This window comes from Mustelus asterias, chromosome 3, assembly GCF_964213995.1.
Source record: "Mustelus asterias chromosome 3, sMusAst1.hap1.1, whole genome shotgun sequence".
Lineage (NCBI taxonomy): Eukaryota > Metazoa > Chordata > Chondrichthyes > Carcharhiniformes > Triakidae > Mustelus > Mustelus asterias.
In genome coordinates this window covers 137297869-137323090 of record NC_135803.1, presented here as the reverse complement: position 1 = coordinate 137323090, position 25222 = coordinate 137297869, and the positions used below count along the sequence as shown (strand labels likewise).

General features: G+C 45.1%; 1 protein-coding gene across 1 annotated transcript in view; it reads left to right on the top strand.

Moving 5' to 3' along the window:
* Positions 1-23598, top strand: part of slc6a11b (solute carrier family 6 member 11b) — a 187170-nt gene extending 163572 nt beyond the window's left edge. Inside the window, exons 10-15 of the mRNA XM_078209736.1 lie at positions 4462-4574; positions 8023-8160; positions 11542-11644; positions 17576-17676; positions 20726-20896; positions 22456-23598. Coding sequence (XP_078065862.1) covers positions 4462-4574; positions 8023-8160; positions 11542-11644; positions 17576-17676; positions 20726-20896; positions 22456-22614 — 785 coding nt within the window. The 3' untranslated portion in view covers positions 22615-23598. The remainder of the gene's footprint in view (positions 1-4461; positions 4575-8022; positions 8161-11541; positions 11645-17575; positions 17677-20725; positions 20897-22455) is intronic.
* The last annotated feature ends 1624 nt before the right edge of the window (positions 23599-25222 follow it).

The window sequence follows — 25222 nt, the reverse complement described above, 5'->3', positions numbered from 1 at the left end:
TGACTGAATTTCAGCTGTACATGAGCTGAAAACATGGTGTAGTTGGGTAAAGTGGTCTGAATGACGGTGCTGTTATGTGGTGTCTTCATTGATGGTTCTCTGACTACAATTAAATAGGTAAGAAAGGATCCCAACAGTGCCATCCCACTTCATCACAGGTGGTGAAGAAGGCATATGGCATGCTTGCCTTTATAGGACGGGGCATAGAGTATAAAAGTTGGGGTCTGATGTTGCAGATGTATAGAACGTTGGTTCGGCCGCATTTGGAATACTGCGTCCAGTTCTGGTCGCCACATTACCAGAAGGACGAGGAGGCTTTGGAGAGAGTACAGAGGAGGTTTACCAGGATGTTGCCTGGTATGGAGGGGCTTGGTTATGAGGAGAGATTGGGGAAACTGGGGTTGTTCTCCTTGGAAAGACGGAGGATGAGGGGAGACTTAATAGAGGTGTATAAAATTATGAAAGGCATAGATAGGGTGAACTTTGGGAAGCTTTTCCCCGGGTCGGTGGTGACGTTCACGAGGGGTCATAGGTTCAAGGTGAAGGGGGGGAGGTTTAACACAGATATCAGAAGGACATATTTTACACAGAGGGTGGTGGGGGCCTGGAATGTGTTGCCGGGCAAGGTGGTGGAGGCGGACACACTGGGAACGTTTAAGACTTATCTAGACAGCTATATGAACGGAGTGGGATTGGAGGGATACAAAAGAGTGGTTTAGTTTGGACCAGGGAGCGGCGCGGGCTAATTGTTCTTTGTTTCTCGTTTCAAGGCTTCATTCTATGATCAACTTGCTGGTGCCAGTACAGAGCGAGACTGCGGATAGTTGGGAACTCGGGGGCAGGGAATTCATATGGTGTTCGTGGAAGTGGAAATGAATAGGGTTGGGAAGCATTTTCCGATCAGGGCCAGTGTGATCTCCTGGACTCGTTTCGATCGCCTCAGGGGGTCGGAGAGGAATTTCCCAGATTTCTTTTCCCCATATTGGCCCTGGGGTTTTCACTCTGGGTTTTCGCCTCTCCCTGGAGATCACATGGTCTGGAATGGGGGGGTGGGGGTGAGCTAATAGGTTGTGATGAACAAAGCATCGTAGCTGTGAGGGACAGCTCGGTGGATAGGATATTGGTATGTAGATAGGCTGGAAAATTGGGCGGGGCTCCTGGATTCAGGATTCAATCCTGGACCGGGGAGCGGCGTGGGCTTGGAGGGCCGAAGGGCCTGTTCCTGTGCTGTATTGTTCTTTGTTCTTTGTTGTTCTTAACTGGGCAGCGGGAAGGAGGCATTGGAGCAGGACTATCCTCAAGCTCCTCAGAACAGTTGACACCAATACAAATGACCTCTGATGTATTGCAATGTAGAGTTGCTTGTGGGTCACCCGGCATAGCCAATCAAGGATCCTTCTGTTTCTTCATGACTCCGGTGAAAGGACCTTTATGGATTTGCAGCTCAGTCATTTGTACAAAGTTCTGTACACTCTAGAACTCGATTCATAAACTTTTCATCGCTTATACTAATTGAATAGTCTTTGAGCTGTTTCAAAGTAGTTAGGGTTCATGATAGCAACATAGAAACTAGAAGCAGGAGTAGGCCATTCAGCCCTTCAAGCCTGCCCTGCCAATCATTATGATCATAGCTGATCATCAAATTCAATATCCTGATTCCCACCACCCCTATATCCCTTAATCCCTTTAGCCCCAAGAGTTGTTCCTAAGTTCTTCTTGAAATCAGACAACGCTTTGGCCTCAACTACATTCTGTGGTAGTGAATTCCACACATTCACCACCCTCTGGGTGAAGAAATTTCTCCTCACCTCAGCTCTAAAAGGTTTATCCCTTATCCTCAAACTATGACTCATAGTTCTGGACACCCCCACCATCAGGAATATTCTTTCTGAATCTACCCTGTCTAACTCTGTTCGAATTTTATAAGTTTCTATGAGGTCCCCTCTCACTCTTCCAAACTCCAGCGAATATAATCCTAACCGACTTGGTCTCACGTTGATACCTCAAGGTTGGCCAGTTTTCTGTTGTCCTCCAACAAAGTTGTATCCCGTAGGACTGCACACACCCATCAATTTGCTTTAAGATCAACCCGAAAACCTTCTTGTTGATAAAAGTGGAAAATATGGAACACAGAAGAAAAATCTGGCAGTCAGGTTGGCATACCTCAAACAAACATTTTATTCAGTTGCTTCCTGTGAACACCTTAGGTGGTAACTCCAAAATTTCACTTTCACAGAAGCATTTTGTTCTGGGTACAAGTGAAAGATATCTTTATTTTATATACTAATGTGATTCAAGTGAAATTAACTAGCAGAATCGAAGAGTTATTCCCTATCGCAAAGGCAAAATCTTAGGATGCTGGAAATCCCAATTAAAAACAGAAAATATTCAGTAGGTTAAGCGACATCCATGGGGAGAGAAAAACGGTTAATGGATGAGATTTTAAATCACTCAAAACCCATTGGTTGCACAGAGTTAGATAAACGGGAAGCACAGTGGTTAGCCCTGCTGCCTCACAGCACCAGGGACCCAGGTTCAATTCCCAGCTGGGGTCAGTGTCTGTGTGGAGACTGCACATTTTCCCCGTGTCTGTGTGGGTTTACTCCAGGTGCTCTGGTTTCCTCCCACAGTCTGAAAGACGCGCTGGTTAGGTGTGTTGGCCATGCTAAATTCTCCCTCGTGTACCTGAACAGGTGCAGGAGTGTGGCGACTGGGGGATTTTCACAGTAACTTCATTGCGCTGTTAACTTAAGCCCACTTGTGACACAAATAAATAAACTTTAGCTTTAAACTTTAATAGCCATTCCTATCGCAAAGGCAAAATCTTCGGATGCTGCAAATCCCAATTAAAAACAGAATATATTCAGTAGGTTAAGCAACATCTATAGGGAGAGAAAAACAGTTAATGGATGAGGTTTTAAATCACTAACTCGCACGCACAGAGTTAGATACACATGGTCTTTCATTAGCACTGCAAAAAGTTAGAAGATGTAACAGGCTTTAAGTGGGTACGGAGGTATGGAAAGGAATGGACGTGGGCAGAAAGAACAAAAAGGGAAGGATCAAAAATGAAAAGGAAGCAATAGAAAAGTTTGAAATCAGAGTAGACCATTTGACCCCTCAAGCCTGCTCCACCATTCAATAAGCTATCATAGCTGCAGTCATCTTTCCTGTCTGTCCCCATAACATTTGACTCCCAAGTTAAGAATCTGTCTAACTCAGCCTTGAATATATTTAATGGCCCAGCCTCTCTGGAGTAGGGAATTCCAAAGATGCCACTTTGGGAGAAGAAATTCCTCATTTCCATTTGAAATTAGGAACCTCGTATTTTGAAACTGTGCCTCCTAATTTTAAATTCTCTCAAGAGGGGGAACATCCTCTCAGCATCGACCTTGTCAAACCCCCTTAGAATTTTATACATTTCAATAAAAGCATCCCTCATTCTTCTAAACTCCAAGAATTGATAGGTCCTTCTTGCTCCACCTTTCCTTGTACAACAACTGAAACAGAAAGCAAAGACGACAAACAAGCCGTGCCTTATTTTTTGATTATCTGTTTAAATCCTGTGATCTTAACTCAACTGTGAAATAACTCCTCAGAGGCCAGTGTCCCTTCATCAGATTCATAGAAACCCTACAGTACAGAAGGAGGCCATTTGGCCCATCGAGTCTCTACCGACCATAATCCCACCCAGGCCCTATTCCCGTAACCCCACACATTCACTCTGCTAGTCCCCCTGACACTAGGGTCAATTTAGCATGGTCAATCAACCTAACCCGCACATCTTTGGACTGTGGGAGGAAACCGGAGCACCCAGAGAAAACCCGCGCAGACACGGGGAGAACGCGCAAACTCCACACAGACAGTGACCCGAGGCCGGAATTGAACTCAGGTCCCTGGCGTTGTGAGGCAACAGTGCTAACCACTGTGCCACCGTGCCACCCAGAGTTTGTAGATAAATTCCCTTTATCTACGAACCTCCTTCCACTCCTAAGACTGCTTCAGGCACAAAGTCAGAATCCAGAGTGTCAGCAGAACTGATACTCTATACAAGTGAAACTCTCTGATTGGGCAGGCAATCATTACCAATCTTTCTGGTTAACCAAATAAACTAAATTAAATTAACGAGGGGACAAATTGAAAGGGGCAGCTCCCAAAAGGAAGGAAACCACCCGAAACAAAAGACAAAGTGGAAAGAAAACTTAAAACATCAAATCAAAACGTGATTAATGGGGTCAGTAATGCACCTCAATCCCTGCGGTGCCCAGTGGGCACGGAAGCAATTATTACCTCAATCAGGGAGCTCATACTCCAAGAGGCCCACCTCATGGGCCTCGTTGAGGTCATTACACACCAGCATTACAAAATTAGAGAGATTGAAAGATGGATGGCTGCCTCGAGATTTGCCTCAGTATGGGGAATATGTGAGATCATTAATAACATCTTTGTGTTTATTTTTAGGTCCTGGGTTGACATTCATTGCTTACCCGAAGGCTGTCACTATGATGCCTCTTGCACCGTTATGGGCTGTTCTATTCTTCCTGATGCTCATTTTCCTGGGATTGGACAGTCAGGTAAAATAAACATGAAAACACTTTCACACAAAGGAACGTACACGTGTTTTGTCAAATCAGAATAAGTGCTGTGTTACTTTGCAACCAGTCATCAGTCACACAATTTGACAGTGAACTGTGGTTGGCAGCATAGCTTACTTGTGGCTCCATGAATCTTCAGATGTAGGCCGGAATTCTCCGTTTGCCCCCCCCCCCCCCCCCCCTCCCTTACTCCTGCCAGCGAGAATTGAGAATTTGGCACTCAGCCAAATCTTCGTTCACAGCAGCGGGACTGGAGGCTGTGGGCGTGGTCGGAGAATCCAGCCTGTAATTTCTGACTGAATTTGTTTGTGGCAGAATAACTTAAAATAAAATCAACTTTTAACTTGGGAATTACCATATTGTTAAAATGGAAGGTTCCAACCATGTCTGCAGAATAGATTTTAATAACAACGTATTACACTGACTGTTCTCGGACACTCCATTTTCTATCGAAACCGATATTGTAAAATGGGCACCTCTCAGTGTTTGTAATTTTGACCAGCGATTACACAATGAGCTTTATGTATCAGTAAGTGGCCAAAGATTAAAACTAAGTTGATGGCCTTCTGGTTATTTTCGACGAGACATCAGTCTCGACACAGTTTGTCAATTGAAGCAGTATTGACTATTCCAGAATTGAGAATTGGGCCATTTCTGTTGTTGACCAGAAGCTTAGTGGGTGGAATTTTCAAGCTCTTCCCACTGGAGGGTTCCTCCAGTCCCAGCCAAGTACCCCGGTGGCAGGATGGACAAGCCATGTATAATGCAGTAGACCTCGGCAGAACCGGAAAATTCCACTGGCAGCCAATGGTGAGCCGCCCCCCCCCCCCCCCCCCCCCCGCTGCGGGAAAACCTGTCCCGGTGGGGGGAGGGGGGGTAGCTGGATTATTCCCTGGATATCTGCTCAGTGATCGCCTTCAAGTTTGTCCTTGTCCCTCGTTTTATCTGTCCGCTCTCCCATGCAGGATTCTGCAGAGATATTATCAGGCACAGTTACCTGGGGAAGTGTAGCATTCGCAGCTTCACTTAGCTCCTTTGTACGCTGAGAAATGACTGAGACCTGTGATGTTCGCTACGTGTGTTTGTCTGGAAGAGCCTTTGGTGACATTTCAAAGCTAAAGTTTAAAGTTCATTTTATTAGTGTCACAAGTAGGCTTACATTAACACTGCAATGAAGTTACTGTGAAAATCCCCCAGTCGCCACACTTTGGCGCCTGTTTGGGTGCAATAAGGGAGAATTTAGCATGGCCAATGCATTAATCAGCATGTCTTTCGGACTGTGGGAGGAAACCAGAGCACCCGGAGGAAATCCACAGGGAGAACGTGCAGACTCCACACAGACAGTGACCCAAACCGGGAATTGAACCCAGGTCCCTGGCACTGTGAGGAAGCAGTGTTAACCACTGTGCCACTGGGCCACCCATAAAGTCTAACTCAAGGGTGACTTTCATTGTCACTGGGAGTGTAGTGAAGGTGACTGACAGTGCTGGGGGACAGTGTTCATCAATCTGGGGCACCCTGCAGGATCTAAGCTTTATCATGCACTGTTGTTCCCTGTTTGATCCACTGTCTGAGGTAGTTTATCCTACAAGTGATGTATCTCCCGTAATTTCCATGTTCCCAAGCTATCCTTTCCTTCTGTCTGCACTGGGGATTACACCCTAGTGGAGTGGCTTGTATGAACTACTCGGTTTAGCTCAGTTGCCTGGATAGCTGATTAGTGATGCAGAGCAATACCAACAACACGGGTTCAATTCCCGTAATGGCTGAGGTTATTCATGAAGGCCCCGCCTTCTCAACCTTGCCCCTTGCCTGAGGTGTGGTGATCCTCAGATTAAATCACCACATGGCAGCCCTCCCCTTCAAAAGGGGAGCAGCCTATGGTCATCTGAGACTATGGTGAATTTACCTGTGAACCAAGAGATCCTGTGCTGACAGCAGTAGAGCTCCTGCTTGAACAATGTAAACCAGATATGTCGGAGGACAGAAGCCAAATCAGGTGTGTCATACTCATTTTATATGGTGTATTCTGGCACTTGTGGCCGGAGCCACATTCGGCAGAAGATCATAGAATCCCTACAGTGCAGAAAGAGGCCATTCGGCCCATCGAGTCTGCACCGACTACAATCTCACCCAGGCCCTATTCCTGTAACCCCACATATTTACCCTGCTCATCCCCTGACACTAGGATCAATTTAAAATGGCCAATCAACCTAACCCACACATCTTTGGACTGTGGAAGGAAACTGGAGGAAACTCATGCAGACACGGGGAAAATGTGCAAACTCCACACAGACAGTGACCTGAGGCCGGAATTGAACCCGGGTCCCTGGCTCTGTGAGATAGCAGTGCTAACCACTGTGCCGCCTAGATGTAGGTAAAGATATTAGGTTCTCCAAAATAATCCTTCATTAGTTTATATTTTTCACTCATCTTCAATATTCCATCTGTTTATATTTTAAAGATGTAACCAACTTGAATATTTTTTGAATATGTATATCTCGTCTGTTTTCTTTATTATCTCCTATTCAATGTCTGTTTTTCCATTTTAGAGATTTCTATCCCTTACATTTATTACTTTGGTGCACATTTATTTTTTTTCCACATTTATTATTAAATTAGCCGACTATAAATTTAACCAATAAATCATCATGAAGCTGCTGGGTGAACTTAAGAACGAAGTTAATGAATTGCTGACTGGATTTACTGAGTGATTGATATGCCGATTTGTGTTGCTAGCTGTTTGCCAGACTGACGGCTTTGTTTTAAAATTGCTGAGGTGACGGTGTGAATTTAAAGAATGCCTTTTCGAAAGTACGTAATGAGCTGTTCACAAATTAATTAATAGTGCAATAGTTGGTCCGATTTATTAATTTGCTTTGTTTATACCAACCCATGGAAAGTCATCCATCAATCACAACACTACAGTGCAGAAGGAGGCCATTCGGCCCATCAAGTCTGCACCGACAACAATCCCACCCTGGCCCTATCCCCGTAACCCCATGTATTTACCCTAGCTGGTCTCCCTGACACACTAACAGGCAATTTAACATGGCCAATCCACCTATCCTTGGACCGTGGGAGGAAACCGGAGCTCCCGGAGGAAACCCACGCAGACACAGGGAGAATGTGCAAACTCTGCACAGACAGTGACCCGAGGCTAGAATTGAAGCCGGATCCCTGGCGCTGTGAGGCAGCAGTTCTAATCACTATACCACTGTGCCACCCCATTCATCAATTCATAATTTTCCATAGCAGGCTAATTATATTGCTGTCTGACTTTCTAAATTCAAGCAAAAATGACTCAAAGTTGTGATTGTTCGATACAAGGTTCGCTAGGACTTCCACTGATCTTGATTCTCTTTTGATAAATATAGATACCAAATTTGGCCATGTATTTTCAATAATGTTACTCTTTTCCTTGCAGTTTGTCTGTATGGAAAGTCTAGTGACAGCTATAATAGACATGTATCCAAAGGTATTCCGTACAGGATACAGAAGAGAACAATTAATTTGCATTATCGCAATTGCATCTTACTTGATTGGATTAATAATGGTAACAGAGGTAAGCTAATTAACTTGAAGTTTTTTGTTCATTTTTTGGATTTATATGAGACTGAATGAATATGTTAAGGAGAATGACCTTTGAATTATTTACAGGTCATATCAATTAAAGTAACAATTTTCATTGTTGGATAAAAACAAATGCTTCACAAAAACATAAATCAGAAATCAACGGGGCATTGAGGTAAGGAAGGCATTATTAGAAGGGGTAACTGGCAGCTCAGTCAGAGAGGTAGGTTTTAAGAAGAGTCTTAAAAAAGAATATGGAGGTGGAAAGGCTGAGGGGCCTAGGTCGAGAAATCTGGAGAACTAGAGCTGAAGACATGGCCGCCAAAGATGTGAAACAGATATGGCTAAGAGATGCCCATGCATAGGAGAGTTTATATAATGGCCAAAGGTTCGGGAGGACAAGACAGTGAATTCAGAGGACAATGGGCTCTGAGATAGAACCTCAGGAGATGAGAAGTCACTCAGTGCTGAGGCTACAAGGTTGAAATTTGGAAGGAAAGTTCAGTGAGAGACTCGGGGAAGGGACAGCAGTGTAGTGGTAGAATTTTACAGGAGAGGCAAGAAGGATGAACATGATAGAGTGTTCAAAGAAGATGAAGATACCAGAGGAGTAGAGCAAGCGGTTCCGTTATGATTTAGTGAATGGGGTCAAATCGCCACCACAACACTTTTGGCAGGGCAGGTGGTGAAAAGTATAGCCAGATGAAGATGTTTCTATATGGGACAAATTGTCACCACCTGTGAAGTAACTTTCAGTCGAAACCAGAAAGTTGCTAATTCGGAAGCAATGATGGGTATGTCAATGGGGCCAATGGAGAATGCCAAGAAGGTGAATATAGATTTATTGAAGGAGTGGGCAGATGAGCAAGAAGTCAGAGAAGTAGTAATGGTTTGAGGCATGGATTTTAGGGAACAAAGTTCCTGAGAGGAGAGAACTGAATTGTGGAATGACAGGGTGGCAGAAAGGATAAGCAAGAACGATGGGCCCAAGAAAAAGGAAAGCTAAAGGAAGACAAAAAAGCACATGTCCAACACATCAGCAAATGGACGTAAAGGATTTGAGATTACATTTTCATGATAAAGATTAGAAGAGAGGTAACTTTGTTGCAAACAGAAAACAGGGAGGAGGCAATCCAAAGTTATGGAAGTGGAAAATCCAGTCAGGAACGCAGTGGATCAGGGAGGATGGGTAGTGGCAAGGATGAGGATTGAGAGAACAGAGACTAGAGTCAGCAGAGGTTACGATGGTGTGTGTGTGTTGGGGGGGGAGGAGGAGGGGAGTGGTGGTTGGCAGCGGACTACATGGTTGAATACGAAGCTGGGTAGAACACTACTGCTCCTCCCAGCTCCACATTCAGGTAAGTATATTCTAAATACTTGTTACTCGTCGCCTGCAGCAGATCTTCTAAGGGACGTCTATTAGGTAGGGCCAAGTCTTTCTTGAAAGCAGCCAGGATGACATCAACTGCATTCAGGGCTACCCAGTATTAGAGAGGGGGCTACAACTTTGTTAGAGGCCCCATATTTGAATAGACATTGAGCTTAGCACTGGCTTCAGACATTTCTGTGGACACCAAATATTTTCCCTACACCTGCACGGAGGATGGTGCACTGCTGGCTCATAATGAGTGTGCGCTTTCTGTCTGCCATATTGGACCCAGAAGGAAAAAACAGTATCACAGGGCAATGGGAATACTGGTCTGAACTGATCTTGCGCACTTTAAAATGGAACACCGGTAAAACAGAGAAAGAAGAATACTTGTCCAAACTGTTTTTGATTCCTTCTGGGACTGCTTTTGAAGCTGTTTCAGTGCCTGAAAAACAGGCACTATGAGGCTTATGTGTTTTCAGAGTGACCTTGTCATACAGAAGTACGTGTCTCTATCCTGTGTTATGCAATAAAGTCCCAGTGGAGATAGCCTATCCTGCTTGCCAATGTAGCCTATTCCACTTAACCTCATGTGCCAATGAGTGGATATTCTTGTTCTAGGTAATATTCTCAAATCTAAAGTTTATTTCCATTACCTTCTGTTCCTCTGGGTTTATAAAACAGGAAATAATGTTGCTTCTGGCCAGACTCCCATTGAACTGTCCAAAAGTAAGTGTTTCACACAGCCTCTTCCACAGTTAAATTAATTGAAATTAAGAGGAGTAGGCTGCATGAGCAAGCTATAATTACTTTAATCATATTCTAAGTTATTCTTTAAGGAATCCAAAAAATATTCACCTATTCTAAAGAAATTACTTTTTCTACTACAGAATACATTATACTCTACTCCTCTTAAATAGATTCTCCCTGGAAGGGCTGCCACAGGAGAAAAAAGGTAATGCTTTGTCAATGACATTGGATGCATGTCTCTTGGGCTGCATCTTATTCCAAGGGTCACTATAGGATTTGGAAGCTACAGAGGTGTCTGTTTCCTCCATGAGTGGCTACGTGGACATGGCAGGGGACAGGAGACGTTTAAAAGAAAAAACAAGCTAACTAGATGAAATGGCCAGTCTTAAAAACAAATTCCCTAAATTGCTGAGTGCCACATACCTCTGATAATTGTTCCGTTCTCCAGGCTGAGCAGAGAGGCACTGAGTAAGAGAGGCCAATCTTGTCTCATTATTGCCCCTTTTGTTGTTGGGATTTTGGGAGGTGACAGGATCTGTGCCAAGCTGCGCCCAATATTCTGCCCACCACAATTTTAGAGCTGGCCAGATAATAGGTGTGCAGCCTCCACCCATACCCAGAATAGGCGGGAAATCTCGTGAATTGACATACCTCAGGAGCCTAGGTCACACACGGGATGGGCTGTGGGTGGGCTGGCCAAGCTCATGCCTGGTGGAGCACAGCACAGAGTGGTCTCACCATTGGTCCCTAAAGGGACTGCTGGAAGCTGCACCCAAAACACTCCAGGTAAGTTCATTGAACAGTTGTCTTCTGGGAGCAGGAGGAGCACACATGCGCTGGCAGCTCAGCATTCTCATCTAAATAAAGCCTGAGCAGCAAAATCGATCAGGACTCCCACTAACATGGGCCCACCCCGGACAATCTGAGATAAAAATAGACCTGACCCCCTCCAGCTCTTCCAATTAAAATAACTCAGATATTGTGTAATCAGGAGGGTTGTAAGTAAGAGAATGAACCTGAACACTGGTTAATTTTTCTGTTCTGCAGAAGTTCTGTCTGACATTTATTGTATTGATTTGCACTTGTTCATTTGCAGTTGACTGCCATTCTTTAGAGCGATGTTTGTTTAGATGACAATCAATGTCAAATATTTTCATTGAGACAATTATATGTGGTAGAGTGATTAACAGAGGCAACACTCAGTGAACATTTTCTGACAATATAACGTTAAACTGTTTCTCTTTATATTGAAAGGGAGGAATGTACGTCTTCCAACTCTTCGATGCATATGCTTCGAGTGGCATGTGTCTCCTCTTCGTCGCCATTTTCGAGTGTATTTGTATAGGCTGGGCCTATGGTATGTCATTCACAACACACTGCTTATTTGTTTGTTTGATGTGGAGATGCCGGCGTTGGACTGGGGTGGGCACAGTAAGAAGTCTCACAACACCAGGTTAAAGTCCAACAGGTTTATTTGGAATCACGAGATTTCGGAGCGCTGCTCCTTCATCAGGTGAGTCACATGATTCGATATAAACCTGTTGGACTTTAACCTGGTGTTGTGAGACTACTTACTATTTGTTCTTTGCCAGTGAGTTAGTGATTAATCCATGAATCATTGACAACTGAGGCAAGTTAAGATTAAACTGATCAGATCTAGAGGATGTGTGCCCATCATTCATTGAATTGTTTTTTATTCATTCATGGGACATGGGCGTCGCTGGCTGGCCAGCATTTATTGCCCATTCTTATAGAATCATAGAATCCCTACAGAACAGAAGGAGGCCGTTCAGCCCATCAAGTCTGTACCGACCACAATCCTACCCAGGCCCTATTCCCATAACCCCACACATTTACCCTGTTAATCCCCCTGACACTAGGCTCAATTTTAGCATGGCCAATCAACCTAACCCGCACATCTTAGTTGCCTGAGGGCAGTTGAGAGTCAACCACATTGCTGTGGCTCTGGAGTCACATGTAGGCCAGACCGGGTAAGGACAGCAGATTTCCTTCCCTCAGGGACATTTGTGAACCAGATGGGTTTTTCCGACAATAGTTTCAAGGTCTTCAGTAGATTCTTAATTCCAGATATTTTTTATTGAATTCAAGTTCCACCATCTGCTCGTGGTGGGATTCAGATCCCAGTCCCCAGAACATTAGCTGAGTTTCTGGATTAAAACTTCTGGCAATGAGAAGGAATAATAATAATTTGGTATTTATGTCTGCCCTGCACCAGTGGAAAAGCAGGCGGTCCCATAAATGGGGTTAGAGGGGTCAGCATTGAATAAGATAGATATTTAATTCAGACATGCGCCTTTCGGTGAAGATGGTGGAAGGGAGTTTTTCAGAATGGAGATCTGCATATTAGTGGTGTTCCGCAGGGATCAGTGCTGGGACCTCTGTTGTTTGTAGTATATATAAATTATCTGGAGGAAAATGTGGGTGGTCTGATTAGTAAGTTTGCGGATGACACGAAGGTTGGTGGAGTTGCTGATGGTGCTGGGGATTGTCAGAGGATACAACAGGATATTGATAGATTGGAGACTTGGTCACAGAAATGGTAGATGGAGTTTAATCCGGACAAATGCGAGGTGATGCATTTTGGAGGATCAAATATAGGTGTGAATTAAACTGTAAATGGCAGAACCCTTAGGAACACTAACATACAGAGGGATTTGGGCATGCAGGCCTACAGTTCCCTAAAAGTGGTAACACAGGTGGCCAATGTGATTAAGAAGACATATGGTATGCTTGCCTTCATCAGCCGGGGCATTGAGTACAAGAGTTGGTAAATCATGTTGCAGCTATATAAAACCTTGGTTAGACCGCATTTGGAGCATTGCGTGCAGTTCTGGTCACCACACTACCAGAAGGATGTGGGAAGCTTTGGAGAGAGTACAAAGGAGGTTCACTAGAATATTGCCTGGTCTCGAGATGTTGATTATGAGGAGAGGTTGAATAAACCAGGATCGTTTTCACTGGAAAGACAGAGGCTGAGGGGAGACCGGATAGAGGTCTACAAAATAATGAGAGGCATAGGCAGAGTGGATAGTCAGAGGCTTTTTCCCAGGGTGGAAGTGTCAATTGCAAGGGGGCACAGGTTCAAGGTGAGAGGGGAAAAGTTTAAGGGAAATGTGCGAGGGAAGTTTTTTATGCAAAGAGTGGTGGATGCCTGGAACACGCTGCCAGAGAAGGTGGTGGAAGCAGGCACATTAGCAACATTTAAGAGTCATCTGGATGGATACATGAATAGGGAGGGAATAAAGGGATATGATCCAAGTAAGGGCAGAAGGTTTTTTTTAGTTTAGTTAGGGCATCATGATTGGCATGGGCTCAGAGGGCTGAAGGGCCTGTCCCTGTGCTGCACTTTACTTTGTTTTTTTGTTTCCAAAGCTTAGCAGGTTGCTTTAAAAATAATAATGTACCTGTAATGACTCAGGTAACCCGACTGGAAAGGAACATCATTTATTACAGAATGCAAAGTAAAACCACTACTGTGGTGTACCCACACTAATCCCTGCCTGGGCCTACAGTTCAGCAGGCCCAGTCCTGTTACCAAGGGAACCCATACTCAGTGAGCCCCATAGGGAGATCAATCAGTGATTCCCCATGGACCTGAGCATTATCACAGTACCATAGAATCCCGACAGTGCAGAAAGAGGTCATATAGCCCATCTAGTCTGTCCCAACTCTCCGAAAGTGCATCCCACCAAGTTCCTCCCCTCCTCTGTAACCCCACACATTTACCATGGTCAATTCACCTAATCTACACATCTTGGGGCATGAAGGGGCAAATTAGCATGGCCAATCCACCTAACCCACACATTTTTGGACTGGCAGGAAACCGGAGCACCCGGACGAAACACACGGGGAGAATGTGCAAACTCCACAGTCACCTAAGGCCAGAATCGAACCCAGGTCCCTAGCACTGTAAAGCAGCAGGGCTAACCACTATGCCACCGTGCCACCCAGTATAGTTGGGTAGTAAATAACTTATGAAACAATGAAATCCTTCTGGGACGATTAGTTCCCTTAACTTGATCTAAGACTTGTTAGGAATGAGTTTGTGTTAAGTTCCTTACAACCTTTTGGATAATATATCATTCATATTTTTGGACAAAAATACATAAAGAATTTTTTAGTTATGGGTAGGAAGATGGAGAGGATTGGTACTAACAAAGCTTTTATAAAACCAAAGGGCACAATTTGATGGGTGACAGAGTTTCTCACCCAGTCACCCAAAGAGTTGGCGGGGCTCAAGTCCCCAATGATGCCAGCTGCCCCGTGGCAATGTAACAAAGAACAACAAAGAACAAAGAACAATACAGCACAGGAACAGGCCCTTCGGCCCTCCAAGCCCACGCCGCTCCCCGGTCCAGGATTGAATCCTGAATCCAGGATCCCCGCCCAATTTTCCAGCCTATCCACATCCTAATATCCTATCTACCGAGCTGTCCCTCACAGCTACGATGCTTTGTTCATCACAACCTATTAACTCACCCCCACCCCCCCATTCCAGACCATGTGATCTCCAGGGAGAGGCGAAAACCCAGAGTGAAAACCCCAGGGCCAATATGGGGGAAAAAAAAATCTGGGAAATTCCTCGCCGACCCCCTGTGGCGATCGAAACGAGTCCAGGAGATCACACTGGCCCTGATCAGAAAATGCTTCCCAACCCTATTCATTTCCACTTCTGCTTTACGAACACCATCTGAATTCCCTGCCCCCGAGACAGGTTCCCAACTATCCGCAGTAACGTTACAAGTAGTGGCTGTAGGGGAGATTTCTACCCCTCAATAGGGAGGAAATCCCACATCCAAGAGCTGCCAGCTGACTGAAATTGGCTGACAGCTTTTATAATCCCAGAAGTGCCAACACTGCTGGGGTTACAAACAGTACCCAGATTCTAAATGCCACTGCCCACAAAATCGGATTGTTGCGGGGTCTTATGGTAGTGATGGGAAGAGAGGCCCTCGTAGTGGTGAGAAGTAGAGGGCTGGCTCTTGATGGAGAGGCCAGGGATCTGGGCGAGACCTTAGATGGCTGGGTGGGGGAAAGGGGGGAAACTCAGTCTAGGAAGAGGGCCAGTGATACAAGTAACCTCTTTCCTGCCTGAGCTCCAAGCAAGGAGATCTTTTGGGCTTCCCCCTCCCCCCTCACAATCCGCCCCTCTCCCAATCACTGACTTCCTCCTACCAGCTGAGGGACCAGGGGAGGAAGGTAAGTGACCCTTAAGCGACCAATCAAAGACCACTTACAGGCTTCAATTGGGGCGAGGATGGGCTGGGTGTCCTAGGCCTTGCCCACCTGTGTAAAATTATGACAGATCAGGGGCGGGCAGGAAGGCTACCCAGGGAATTTTACTGAACCCTGCCAGCAAACCCCCTGGTAATAATACAATCATTCCTCTAATTCTGGCATAGTTGCATATTTTCTTCAAGCTGGAAGGAAAGATGTGTGAGTGGTGGAGACTGTCCTGTGAGTGAAACAGCAGATGGTGCTGTTGTAAAAGAACCGACACTGCCCTCTTTGTGTACACCAGACAAGAAGGATGTCTTTTCGAATAATGGCCTGGAATTCGCGGTTGTAATGATGGCAAATGTGTGAGTGTTTCCCATCATTACTGTGTGAAAATGAATGCAGTTTCTGGCATCCACACATGGTGCTGTCAAACGCAAGAACCCAACACCCTGCTGCTTCACGGTGCGCACTGTTTACTCAGACATGGAAATCAATTAGAAATCAATTAATTGACCTGAACTGCCCCATTTTCACTATTAATCTCACTGTGAAAACCCTTGTAAAAGTTAGGCCCTGTCGAATGAGGTGCAGCCATGTTTATAACAGGATCAAAGTCATAATTATTCCTCAACAACCTACTGAACCTGAAAAAAAACTAATTTTATATTTATGGAACGTCAAGTTTCTCCATCCCACGATTTTAAAAGATCCATAAATGTTTGAAAAATCAGAAATGTGAGGTTTATTTTTGATATTTCGGCTTCTAATGTAATCCAATGTGTAGTACCAATCATCATAGAATCTCAACAGTGCAGAAGGAGGCCATTCGGCCCATCCGGTCTGCACCGACCACAATCCCACCCAAGCCCTATCCCAATAACCCCACATATTTACCCTGCTAATCCCTCTAACCTAAGCATCCCGTGACACTAAGGGGCAATTTAGCATGGCCAATCAATCTAACCCGCACATCTTTAGACTGTGGGAGGAAATCGGATCCCCTGGAGGAAACCCTCACAGACACGGGAATGTGCAAACTCCACAGAGACAGTGACCCGAGCCGGGAATCGAACCCAGGTCTTTGGAGCTGTGAGGCAGCGGTGCTAGCTGGCCTCTTTATTTTGCTTTCTGTAAAATGTTATTTTTTTTTAAAACGTGAATGAGAAAATCTACTTGTTTCTTCCTGGTTTGCTGTCTGTGGGAATTCTTCAATGTAATTGCTTGATGATACCAGTGTCGGGGTCTCCTGGCCTCAAAATAAGATTCATATCTCAGAGATTGCTTGGTTTTTCTGGGCAGCTTTCTTCAAGAGGTCAGTGCCAGTGCTGACTAAAATCTGGACCATCGAGTCTATAATATGGACAGAACTGAAGTCTCGCGACTAAATCCTAGATTGTTTTATAAATCATTCTGCAAAATGGCAGATTTTCCTGCTCTAAGAAAATCAACGTTTCCCAGAGGGACACAGGGCTGACCATTTTAGTCATAAAGTCTACTCACAGCCTCACTGTAAGATACCATTGTTATTTTCTGCAGTGAGCCTCTCCTGATGGCTGGCGAATGATGAATTCATGAGTAAATTACAGCTGGCCAGCAACACAGTGGAGATAAGATGACAAAAGAAAAAGTATTTCAAGGGGAAGATATCGGATATTTGATGCCTCTGACTTGCTCTGTTCTTCTGGGTTTCGTATATATCTCTGTAAAGGTTCTCGGGATCTGTGAGGCTAAATGAGGAAAGAAAAAAAAATGCCGGGTTGTTAATCCATTGTAATTGAGCAATATCCACAGTTACCTCTGTGCAAAATGTCTCTTGAGCTCTGTACAATGGAGTGATGTAAAAACTTATCTCCATTTCCGTGGAATGAAATATTTCCACTGTACGCCAGCCCGTGCATGTGCAAGAAAAGTTCTAGACCAAGTACGTTACCCTATCAGGTCAGATAATAACTATTGTAAAATACTGCGATAATATTAAATCATCACACCGTCTGTCTCCTGTAGGCTGTGATATTTGACATTCTCCTAATCTCTCTCACATTCACAGGAAGCAATCGGTTCTATGACAATATTGAAGACATGATTGGGTACAGGCCATTTATTCTAATTAAATGGTGCTGGAATTTCATCACTCCCGGTATATGTTCAGTAAGTTCTTCAGTTGTTACCGCACCTTTTGCCAATGGCTTTCATTTAACATTCAGTTAAGAAATGTATTAACCATATAAATTGTTCTCAATATTAAGAAATATTTTAAAATATCGCTGCACTTTACATCCCCTATTTATTTGGAATAATTCATATATTTTGAGTCAAGGAATCATCCAGCACAGAAAGAGGCCCATCGGCCCATCATGCCTGTGTTGGCCAGCAACCAATCTAGATCAACCTATCTAGATCAACTAGATATCTTTTCCCAAAGGTAGGGAAGTCTAAAACTAGAGGGCACAGGTTTAAAGTGAGAGGGGAGAGATACAAAGGGGCCTAGAGGGGCAATCTTTTCACACAGAGGGTGGTGAGTGTCTGGAACAAGCTGCCAGAGGTGGTAGTAGAGGCGGGTACAATTTTGACTTTTAAAAAGCATTTAGACAGTTACATGGGTAAGATGGGTATAGAGGGATATGGGACATATGCAGGCAAAAAAAAATAGCGGCATGGACAAGTTAGGCCGAAGGGTCTGTTTCCATGCTGTAAACCTCTACGACTCTATTCTAATTCCATTTTCCAGCACTTGGTTCATAGCCTTGTATGTTACGGCTTTTCAAGTGATCATCCAAATGCTTCTTAAATGTTGTAAGGATTCCCAACTCATGGCTTTTAATTTCTTCTGTAATGTGTAGTTTGCATTCTGCAGTTTACTTTCGCACCCAATGCAGTTATGCCTCTTTTGTGATCCATTTTTGTTCCTCAAAGTATTCACAGCTGTGTATCTATAAGTTTAAAATTAAGTACTTATCCCTTAACAACATAAATGTGATTGTTATATTTTTATCGAAACATATGTCCACTTTGACACAAGGGTCAGCTTTGACAAAGGGTCATCTGGACTTGAAACGTCAGCTCTTTTTGCTCCTTACAGATGCTGCCAGACCTGCTGAGATTTTCCAGCATTTTCTCTTTTGGTAGGAAGTTTGGTAAGATGTGTGTTGGGTCAACATTGCACTGCATCCCAGCCATCGCCTGCTTTTCTGGAGGCCGGCTAGTGGGTTCAACAGCAAACCATGCAACGGTGGCAAGAATGCATCTGAAGATGTTGATGAGCCACTTTACCTTCAAGTGTCCAGGCTGCAAGCGAGTTTCCCAATTGTGCACAAACCTCCACCCCCTACCCTCCAACTCCCACCACGGGCTCAGCAGCTTAAAAGTAGATTGGAGGTGACTTCACAGCCGGTGATCTGAGCTGCGCTTCATTTAAAGGTTTACAATTAGTTGCTGGCAGCAGTTCACAAATGGGACCACAAATGGGATGGTAGCAGGCATGGCCGTGCAGATACTTTGTGAAGAACAGTGACTCCACTGATGCTTGCCCTGCCACAATGGCAACTGCTGCCCTCCCTCCATTGCATTGCTGATGCCAGGCACCACCCACAAAACAATGGAGGCTGACGACTTTATCCATGGGTAGCACTGATCGGGCCTCCCGACGCTGGAACCAAGCCGCTAGACAGGGCTGCCAGAGATAGCTTTCCCTCTCGGGGAACATTGTGTCCGTCAACCTGCTACACCTTTTTCCCTGTTCCCAACTTAGAATTCAGCTCAAGGTCAGGATCACAGCTCACCTCGGAAAGTCAGGCCAGTGTTTCCAGTTGGTGTGACATGAGACCAGTCAGGGCAAAGTGCAGCTCATAGCCGGCCTCAACCAAATGAAGCTTGAGAATCTGGAGAACAGAGTGCTTCTGCAGTGATCCACTCCTGTGTCACTTTTGAATACCCACGTTCTCAAATTATTGAAATACCTGCTTCACAAGCCTCGTGTGACACTGTGGACTGGAGTCACACTACAAGTGGTGACAGGCCTAAGCTTTGGGCAATAGCCTTTCCAAGGGTGTCCAACATTGTCGCATAGAATCATAGAAAGCTAACAGTGCAGAAAGAGGCCATTCGGCCCACCGAGTCTGCACCGACCACAATCCCACCCAGGCCCTACCCCCATATCCCTACATATTTACCCGCTAATCCCTCTAACCTACGCATCTCAGAACACCAAGGGGCAATTTTAGCATGGCCAATCAACCTTACCTGCACATCTTTGGACTGTGGGAGGAAACCGGAGCACCCGGAGGAAACCCTCGCAGACACGAGGAGAATGTGTAAACTCCACACAGACAGTGACCCAAGCCGGGAATCGAACCCAAGTCCCTGGAGCTGTGAAGCAGCAGTGCTAACCACTGTGCTACTGTGCCGCATGTGGAGTCAGATCAGCACCTGACTCAGAGTTACACTTCAGCTACACCATCACAGCTTGGTATGGCTCCTGCTCTGACCAAGACCGCAAGAAACAACAAAGGGTCGCAAGAGAGGTTCCCAATTGTAGCCCATTCCATCACGCAAATCAGCCTCCTATCCATTGACTCTGTCTACACTTCCCGCTGCCTTGAAAAAGCAGCCAGCATAATCAAGAACCCCACGCACCCCAGACATACTCTGTTCCATCTTCTTCCATTGGGAAAAGGGTACAAAAGCCTGAGATCACTTACCAACTGACTCAAGAACAGCTTCTTCCCTCCTGCCATCATATTTTTTAATGGACCTACCTTATATTAAGTTGATCTATCTTTACATCCTATCTGTAACTGCAACACTACATTCTGCACCCTCTCATTTCCTTTCCCCTATGTACTTTATGAACGGTATTCTTTGTCTGTATCGTGCGCAAGAAATAATACTTTTTACTGCATCCCAATGCATGTGACAATAATAAATCAAATCAAATTTTTAAAAATTGCGGAATTCTAAAGTAAAGCAGAAAACACTGGAAATTCTCAGCAGGGGAGTAGAGTGGGTGGATCTTTGTCATGAAGGATCACTAACCTGAAGCGTTATACTGTTAACTTTTGCAAAACTGTTTTTCAGTGGTGCAGGATAGATGTATCCAAAGTGAAATATTTGGGAAGCAAGTTTAATGTTTAGCATGAGCACATGTGAACCTTCGGAGCAAATATTTGTTATAAATGCTGCTTAATCTCTTTCCTTTCAGGCAATTTTCATTTTCTTCATTGTGAGATATAAACCACTCAAGTATAACAATACGTACACCTATCCCAACTGGGGTTATGCGCTCGGGTGGGCCCTGGCTCTTTCTTCTATGATTTGCATACCTCTGGGATTTATCTTCAAAATATGGAATACTGAAGGAACCCTTCTAGAGGTAATTACAATCAGACATGCCAACATTCTCATTATTGTTTGTTATGAATTGTCTCCTTGCCAAGTAGTCAACCAGTTTCTTTGGTATTTAGTTATCGCTTTTATGAATTTTGTTTTACGTTAGCAGTTGAGAACGTCACACCTATATTATTCACGTTCACAGTCCAAAACAAACCTCACGGTGGGGATGGAGAATCTGGTTTGTCGGCTGGAAAATATGGGGCGAGATTCTCCGGCCTCTCAGCTGCGTGTTTCCCGCCAGAGAGAGGTGGCGTGTTGATTGCTTGTGGCAGGATTCTTCAGTCCCGCTGCTGTCAATGGGAATTCCCATTGACGACACCCCACGCCAATGGGGAATCCGTGGGCAGAGGTTGCGCTGCCGGTAGGACTGGAGAATCCTCTCGGTATGATCAGCCTGAGAATTCCGGCCATTAAGTTCAAATGTACGAGCAAGTTAAACCTGATAATCTGCTGGTTCCACAGCCATTTGCCATGATTGCTTTAAAGTAGTATTATGGTGACATTTATTTCTCTTTATAAAATAATGATAATTTTTGTTAATAGTTCTGGTCTAATTGTTCCACGTTTAAAAGAGTAAGTTAGCTGTGTGGCACCATGCATGGATGCCAGAAATGATTTTGCTTCCACCAGGCTTGGAAAGGAGAAAATGCAGCTCGCATTCTAATGTATACAGACATTAAATGAGTATAATGATTCCAATACACAATATAGTTAAATCTCCCTTGTCCATTGAGGCGACACAGTGGTTAGCATTCACGGCACCAGGGATCCGGATTCAATCCCAACCTTGGGTGACTGTGTGGAGTTTGTACATTCTCCCGTGTCTGCGTGGGTTTCCTTCGGGTGCTCTGGTTTCCTCCCACAGTCCAAAGATGTGTAGGTTAGGTGCATTGGCCATGATCAATGTGAGGGGTTACAGGGATAGAGTGAAGGAGTAGGCCTGGGTAGAGTGTTCTTTCAGAGGGTAGGTGCAGACTCGCTGGGCTGAATGGCCTCCTTCTAGACTCAAGGCATTCTATGGATGTCAAACCAGAACCCTCCTCGTCACTCTCTAGAACGTGAACTTAAATAGTCTACCAACTGTTGCTGTCTAATCCCATACATCCCTGGTCATTTCATTTTAGTTAGTTGGAATCATGTAGTAATGCCAATCCTCACCTTCAAAAAAGGGAGAAAATAATCAGACTCCCTACAGTGCAGAAGGATGCCATTCGGCCCATTGAACCTGCACAGATAACAATCCCACCCAGGCCCTATCCCCATAACTCCAAGTATTTACCCTGACATTAAGGAGCAATTTAGCATGGCCTATCCACTTAACCCGCACATCTTAGGACTGTGGAGGGAAACTGGAGCACCTGGAGGAAACCCAGGCAGACACGGGGAAAACGTGCAAACTCCACACAGACTGACCCGAGGCTGGAATTGAACCGGGGTCCCCGGCGCTGTGAGGCGGCAGTGCTAACCGCTGTGCCGCCCTGTAACTAGCCCGATACTAAATTGCGTTCTTTAAAATCCTTGTTCCGGTTACAATTTCAGAGAATTAAAAAGCTTATAACACCGAGTCCGGACTTGCGACGAAGAGGAATCGGATCACCCAATGCGGAGACCTGCTGCAGCATAATTAATGACTGTGATGGTAAACTTAAAGGCGATGGACGCATTCCTACCATCACAGAAAAAGAGACGCACTTCTGAGCAATTCCCCGGTCTCTCTTTATAAAAAAAAAACAAGAAAGCAAAATGACATCACTTAATTATAGAGGCCTGCTTGTTTTGCACAAACTTTATTAACATGTTAATTCAAAATTAAGCATTATATACTTGTTTAAAAAGTGACTTTTTAATGATTGTATAAGTAACTGATTATATATAGTACTTGATATTAGTGAGCTCATGTAATAATGTGACACTGGTAAATGTTTTATAGAAATTCTAGTGTGGAATCGATGTATAATGTGTTGTCAAACTTTTCTACTTGGAGCTCTTTTTCATTATGGAAGGCAGGGTGTCTCATGGACATCTCTGCTCGTCTGTAAGTCTGAAGGAGGCCACTCCAAGTCACACTGCATGTTTGTGAGGTCATTATATTTGAGCTTCCTACCTATGTTCATGTAGGTAGGTACAACAAAGGTCTCCGATGTTACGGAGACAAATTAAATACGATACTTCAGTTGTCACTTCTGAATCATTTTTGATGGAATTTGTTATTTAAAAAGCTTTTAAATTTACAATATTTCTATAGATATGACTTTCATCACTTGTATATTTTCCCTAACCAAAGTCCCATAAGCATAAGCATACCTATTTCATTTGGCGTGGTCCAAAATATTATATTACTAAAGTGCTCTGCTTGTAAATGTCTGCTATTGATACCGAATAACCCACTACTGATATTTTTTACAGTTTTTTCAACTTTCCTACTGGTATTTGTTATTTCCTCAGACAAATATTCAAGGAATTGTGGGTGGGTGGGGAAGGGGCGGGGGTGGGAATTGGTTCTTTTTAGTTTCTGTAAAGGTTTTTGGTACATAGTAAGGCTAAATAATCTTCCCTTTTTAAAAGAATTTGCAGTATTAGGTGTGGTGCCAAGTTTCGCACGCTGGAGAGTTCTGTGGCACAAGATTTTATTGTCTGCTTACTCATCATTTTTAAAGATAAATAAAGTTATCAGTTTACCTCACTGCTGCTCACTTTATTTTGGAACTGATATATATATATATATATATATAATATAGCCTGAAGTGATGGAATGAAACTGTATCGCTGTGTGTGTTGCTGCAATTAATGTTTCATGGGAGATCCCAACTTACAAAACTAGGGATGGTTGTAAGGTCTGTGTAAGTGGGTGCAAACTGCTTGAAGGCACAGAGATCGGAGCACAACCTTTAAGGAGACAATTAGAGCCCCCGCCCCCCCCTCCCCCCCCGGCCACCTTCAGTAGCCACTGTGTGTGAGCCAATCAGCTAAGGCCAGCGCAGAGCCTGGTTCACTCATTGGCTTCTTCCAATAATTTCACCACATCTCCTGTCAGTCATTTTCTCTTACATTGTAAAAAAATGTCTAAAGTGGGACCTTATGAAGCAAGTACCCAAACTGGGCAGGACAACACAAATATTCCTGATGCAAACCTCCAGGCCCTCCTTGAAGAAATTGAATTAAAGGGACATGGGACCTTGGTGCCCATTGCAATCAGCAGCCTCAGAATGCTACTCAACACACCCGGTGAGGGAGGAGGCACTTATTATGAATGTTAACCCTCTTCCTCATCCATCCTGCACACTTTCAAAGCAACACTTGTAACTGAGGGGGGCGATTCTCCCATTCCGCCGCGCTAATTGTTTAGCACGGCAGCCTGGGAGAATTGCGTGTGGGCCGATTCGTGGGATTCGCGCATCCGTTCCCGCTGCGCGCGCATCTCCGGGCGCCGGATATCCGGCGCGGTCAGGACCACACTGGAAACCGGCGGGAACAGCAGATAAGTGATTTAAATCTTGTTGTAATGTTATTTAAATGTGATTAGTGGACCCGGGTTCGCGAGCAGCTCCCACCCCGCCGGTACAATTTCACTCCAGTGACGTTCAGACTAGCTCTCCGCTTTCGGAGAAGTAGCGGGAACTCCGCTGGAGTGAAGGGGGGGCAATCAGGCCCCCCAGGGGGTCGGGTGGCAGGGGGGGTCGTGATGCCCTCTGGGCATGGGCACTCTGGCAGTGCCAGCCAGTGCCCCCTGGCACTGCCCAAGGGGCATGGAGCAGTGCCAAGGAGGTGGGGCCTGCTGAGGGCGGGGTCTAGGGGACAATCCATGGGGGTAGGAGGTCCTGCTGCTACTCTGCATGGGGATCGGTCGGGACTGGAAGGAGGCCAGCAATTGGGGGGATGGTTTGCTGGGGGGGGAGGGGTTATGCCTCCCATGAGGAGGAATCTGCCAGGGGGTGGGTGGGTCTGCCGGGGGTTTCTGCCTCCCGTGGGGGGATCTGCCGGGGTGAGGGTATCTGCTCGGGGGGGGGGGGGGGGTGTCTGTCTCCCGTTTGGGGGGGGCGGTCTGCTGGGGCGCAATGGGGAGGAATGTCACTGTTGGGGTGGGGGGGGCTAGTGATTGGGAAGCTCTGGGACAGGGGGAGGTTGGAGCTAGCCCGCGAAGGGATGGGGGGACTGCGATCAAGCCAAGGGGAGGCTGGAGGGGCAGCACTGCGGGGGTCCCGGGTGGCCAACGATCAAGCTGGCCAACAAACTGCAGGCTGACAGTTCGGGGACACTGCACATGCGCAGAGTTTTGAAACTGTCAGATTCTGGCGTGAATGGGCCC